The sequence below is a fragment of the Equus quagga genome, unplaced genomic scaffold (assembly GCF_021613505.1).
Source record: "Equus quagga isolate Etosha38 unplaced genomic scaffold, UCLA_HA_Equagga_1.0 599_RagTag, whole genome shotgun sequence".
NCBI lineage: Eukaryota > Metazoa > Chordata > Mammalia > Perissodactyla > Equidae > Equus > Equus quagga.
In genome coordinates, this window is record NW_025800286.1 from 154,045 (window position 1) to 159,961 (window position 5,917).

The 5,917-nt window shown below is 35.7% G+C and overlaps 1 protein-coding gene across 1 annotated transcript; it reads left to right on the forward strand.

Moving 5' to 3' along the window:
• The first annotated feature begins 1,988 nt into the window (after positions 1–1,988).
• LOC124233978 (olfactory receptor-like protein OLF1) lies at positions 1,989–2,932 on the forward strand. The gene is given in 2 exon segments (XM_046651252.1): positions 1,989–2,274; positions 2,277–2,932. Coding segments are annotated over 2 exon segments (942 nt in total).
• The last annotated feature ends 2,985 nt before the right edge of the window (positions 2,933–5,917 follow it).

Below are 5,917 nucleotides of genomic sequence, written 5' to 3' on the forward strand. Positions count from 1 at the left end.
AGTGTTGCATCTCATTCACACATTCTGAGGCAATAACATAAGACAGCACATTAACCCTCCTGATTCTCTTAGGCTTCTGTGTGCCTCTGTCATTCAGCGGCTTTAATGATTAGCTGAAATACGCAAATGAAGTTCTTAACACTGCCACATTTGTAATTGTATGACCCAAAATCATTTTGTTCCCTTCCTGGCCCACAACGGCAACACTAATGTAGCTCATTGGATGGTTTGCTTGTTTGTTTTATATATTCCCAAGTCTGTCCTTCAAAGTTAAGATAAAATTTTTCTTCTCAAGTTCCTCCTACTCCTGGAAAATTTCTGAATCACCAGAAGCAAGAATTGACAAAATTCTTAGACTCAACACCATGAATTATACTATCATAAACATCAATGACAGCTATCTATTTTTGTTTGCTCATAACATATAATCAGTGAGAAGGCCATATAGAGTAATTATATTTAATTATAAGTCAACTTATGGCTGAATTTTTTGCCCACTTTACTCAATCAGTCAACTAACAGTCACTGAGCACTTGCTAGAAGAATTAAAATAAAAGCCAAAGATAGAGAAACAATTAATTTAATCAGCTGAGTTTAGTATCTTGATTACAATTAAGGAAATTATCCTAAATTCTTTCCTACCAAAAATATACCACAGCATTATTCACAATATCCAAAAAATGGAAATAACCCAAATGTCCATCAATTGGTGAATGAATAAATAAAATCTGACATATTTATACAATGGAATATTATTAATACATTAAGGGGCCAGCCCCGTGGCTGAGTGGTTAAGTTCGAGTGCTCCACTGCTGTGGCCCAGTGTTTTGCTGGTTCGAATCCTGGGCACAGCCATGGCACCGCTCAGCAGGCCATGCCGAGGTGGCATCCCACATGCCACAACTAGAAGGACCCGCAACTAAGAATATACAATTGTGTACCAGGGGGCTTTGGGGAGAAAAAGGAAAAAATAAAATCTTAAAAAACGTACATTAAAAGGAGAGAATTTCTCATTCACACTGCAACATGGATGAACCTTGAAAACGTACTAAATGAAAGAAGCCAGACACAAAAGACCACACAGTGTATGATTCCTTTTATATGAAATGTCGAGAATAGGGAAATCTGTAGAGACAGGAAGTAGATGAGTGGTTGCCAGAAGTTGAGGGGAGAGGGGAAAGGGGAGTGATTGTTCATGGACATGAGAGATCTTTTTAGAGTGATAGAAATGTTCTAAAACTGGCTGATGGTCATGGTTGCACAACTACGTAAATTTACTGTCAATAATCAAATTGCCCAATTAGATGACCTTTATGGCATGTAGGTTGTACCTCAGTAAAACTTTTTAAACAAAAAAATACTCACAGCTAATGTTTACTGACATTGATTTTTAATTCATTAATATCACTTTTACATTATATTCTTTTAAAAAACAATTATCTGCTATATATTTCAATTTACCACTTCATCTGCTCTGTCAGGAGAATAGCACACAACTATCTATTAAACCCTGGAAGAAAGAGCAAAATGGTCTATAAATCATTCCAAGGCATATTCTACAGATCAATTTATTTTTAATGATATATATTTTTTCTTTTCTTCTTATCATCATAGGTCTAGTAATTAATTTATTACTTCCCTTTATCTTATGAGCCAGTTATTGTGCTATATTTTGGGTAAAAAAAAAAGTAAGCAAAATCAGACACGATCTCTGCATAGAGGGCATAAATTGTGCAATGGAAGAAATAGTCATTAATCAAGCAAATAAAATAAAACTGGCAACCATGAAATCTGATAGCAACTAAATTCTGAAATATATTTCTCAGAGTTTGTATTTGAAAGTACATTTGGGCTTGGATTTTTTATTTGATTGCTTGTTTGTTGAAACAATAAAATAACCTTATAATTATATCTAATTATGTTTCTCTTTCCATCAATATAACATTTTAGGATGTTAGAATTCTCATGAAACAAAAACAGCACAGAATATGGAATTTATGAGTGGAAACTACGCCTTAGTGACTGAGTTTATTCTATTAGGGTTTCCAACTCGCCCTGAACTGCAGAGTGTCCTATTCCTTGTGTTTCTGACATTATATGGTTTGATTCTACTGGGGAACATTGGATTGATGATGTTAATCAGGACCGATCTGCACCTTCAAACTCCCACATATTTTTTTCTTAGCAACCTATCCTTTGTAGACTTTTGTTATTCCTCAGTCATTGTTCCCAAAATGCTGGTCAATTTCCTCTCAGAGAGCAAATCCATTTCCTATATGGCTGTGCCCTGCAGTTTTATTTTGCCTCTACTTTTGCAGACACAGAATCCTTTATATTGGCTGCCATGGCATATGATCGCTATGTCGCCTTCTGTAACCCTTTACTCTACACAGTTGTGATGTGTCGGAGTATCTGTATATGGCTGGTTAGCTTGTCATATGTTGGAGGCAACATGAGCTCCCTAGTTCACACCTCCTTTGCATTTATTCTGAAATACTGTGATAAAAATCTCATCAACCATTTTTTCTGTGACCTCCCTCCCCTGCTTAAGCTATCCTGCACAGACACATCAATTAATGAATGGCTTCTTGCCACGTATGGCAGCTCAGTGGAAATTATCTGTTTCATGATCATCATCATCTCCTACTTTTTCATTCTTCTCTCAGTCTTAAAGATCAGATCTTCCAGTGGGAGGAAGAAAACCATCTCTACGTGTGCATCTCACCTGACTTCTGTGGCCATCTATCAGGGGACTCCTCTCTTCATTTACTCATGACCCAGCTACCTCTATTCTCCCAACACTGATAAAATTATCTCAGTGTTCTACACCATTTTCATCCCAGTGCTCAATCCACTGATTTATACTTTGAGAAATAAAGACGTAAAAGATGCAGCTAAGAAAGCCATAAGATCAAAGGTGGATTCCTCATGAAATATAACATTCCAAGATTCATCTAAATCTCCAATTACAAACTCTAATTGGAAACCTGCAACAACCTCACCAGCACACACACAACTTCTCACACCATTGAGAATTTATCAAACAGTTGTTTTTTACACAGCCAAATGCCATTTAATAACCCCATGATATAAGAAAATATTTGAAAGTTTTGAAATTGTTGCTAAATAGTAGATTACCCTTCAATGATTATCAGTTGGAGTTAATGCTAAAATGGCTTATATTGGGTTGTCTTAATGGATATAGTAAATAGCTCAGAAGAGTGTGTGTGGGTGTTCATGTGTAGAATATCTAATTTACAAGGGTAGATTACTGGATGAAGGAAAAAGACAGATTCCCTTGGTTCATACACCACCTCTGTATCCTGCTGGTCAGTGGCACTTTGAATGTTACTTAATTTTTCTATCCCTCAGTTAACTTATCTGTAAAATGGGGAGAATATAGTATCTATGTCATTGATTGTTGAATGGTTAACTGAATAAATGCTGAGAATAGCGCTTGTACCATTATGAGCACTTAATAGATGTTAATTATATGTATTTTTTGATATGTAATATTAATTAAAATGTATATTGTACAACAAGATAATGAAAGTCATGAATGTTAGGAGAGAAATAATACAAAATCAAATACATTTTCTTAAGTGCAGTTTAGTAATATGATAATAACCTTCTATACCATATCTACTCCAAAGTAATTTGGAATGTTATTCAACAGCTTGAATAATATAGGTTAATTGAAAGGCAAAATATTTGTTTTTTTCTCTGTCTTTTATTTTTTATACACAAATGCATTACTGAGAGTGTAGAACATTCTCTGGCATCTCAGAAACAGAATCAGCTACTTAATGTATCACCTGGTTCCTTGTGGGGAAATCATCCCACACGCCATGGTGGATTACCACACAGGAAACTTATATATGAAGACTGAAATTGGAGGATGTTTATCATTGAAAATTGTGCTTCAGTCACTGATATTTTTTGCTGTACATTATTTATTACTATTGTCAATTTTGACTCTGTGATAATAAATATTTATAAGATTTGACCTGGATACATCAAAGTTTAGAATTTTTTTTTTTTTAAGATTGTCATCTGAGCTAACATCTGTTCCCAATCTTCTTGATTTTTTTTCTTCTTCTTCTCCCCAAAGCACCCCAGTACATAATTGTATACTCTAGATGTAGGTCCTTCGGGGTGTGCTATATGGGATGCCGCCTCAGCATGGGTTGATGAGTAGTGCCATGTCCGCACCCAGGATCCAAAACAGGCGAAGCCCTGGGCCTCAGAAGTGGAATGTGCAAAGTTAAGCACTCGGCCACAGAGCCGGCCCCTAAAACTGTGTTTGAACTCATGCACTGTTTGTTGTAAAAATCCACAAGATACAGCCTAAATCACTGTCGGTTTTTAATGCCTCCAAGAATCCTTTCTTGAATTTCTGACCAACAATTCTTCTCCCGAGTATTTTTGTTGTGTCATTTGGTAAGAGGAGAACACAGTCACTCGTGGCTACACCAGCACATCAAAATTCTCTAATATTAAATTGTTTCATATTTACTTAGTCAAGGTTTACTTTAAGATTATGAGGAATCACACAGAGCAATACCAGATGCAGGATATCACAACATAGATTTTCATGCCCCAGAAGTTCTCAAAATATGCCAACATCTATGAGTGATAATGTCTACATTGTACTATTACATATCCAGCTGCAAATGAAAACCTTATTTTTGCTACCCCACTGCCTTTTGACACTCAGTAATTATATCACAAAATATTATACCGCTTATGAGAAAATATAGCTATTTCCAAGTAAGGGAATAGCTGAAAATAGAGAGTATCAGCATTTTTTCAAGGTCTAATGGTGATTCCAAGGTTCAAATCAGAGAAGCATTTAGACAGGTGAAACCTTGGCTCAGCTGTGTCTGCTTAGTAAAGGCTCTGAGGGCTGCTATCATCTGCTGAGCTTTCTAGAAGGCCTACACCCCTCAATCTACAAGTAGCACCCTGTATTTCATCATCCTGAGGCTTCCAAAGCTTGCTAAATTCCCAAGACTGTATGGTAGCTAGCAAGGCATGAATTTGTATTTTAGATCTAGCATAGTCAAGATTTTCTGAGGATGCTCATTTACCTATAATTTGAGTGAAGTTTTCCCCATGATTTTTGCAGAAGCCTGTATTGTCCTATGCAATTATTGAGGCCTGCTTAATCCTCATGTCTGTAATAGAAGCAGAACCAGTATAAATATTGTGAGAATAGGAGATTTATGTTCTAATCTCAAGAAAACTCCTCTTTTTACTAATTCTACTCATTTCACTAATTTAATAATTCTGAAACCATACTGATTAGAAGGATTGGGCAATGTAACTTCCAGCAATAACAAGTTAACAGTAAGATCTGAAACAATCCAACCTTTTCAACTTGCCATTCATAAACATCTCATTTTACCATATTTAACTGTCAAAAAAGAGTGCAGCAAAAGTATGCTTATTTTTAACAGACGCATACAACTTAAAGAAGAAAGGATACACAAAATTTCATAGGTCATTTTATCCATATGAGTGACTTAAGATTCTTCTAGTTAAGTCACATACCACCTTTGATATCTTCTAATTAGCTAAAACATTGAGATAGAAGTTGAACACTTCTTATCATATTTTATGTTAGGAAGTATGGGAATGAGAGAGGAGGAGAATATTGGTTAATATAACTCCCAATAAATTCACATCAAAGCAAAAGATAAAAACACTCATAAGTCCTGTAGACTTGGTTTCAGCTACTGGTCACATGCTCATAGCAGGCACATAGCACTTCCTTTTTTCTGTAACCCTACTCCATATTCCCTTTAACTTCAGCTAACATCTAGGTTGTTTTGTTGTCTTGTCTTATGAAGTGATCCAAATCTGAATTCCTCAAGTATGGATGCCATCAGTAGTTCCTTCTATTTGAAACTGTTAT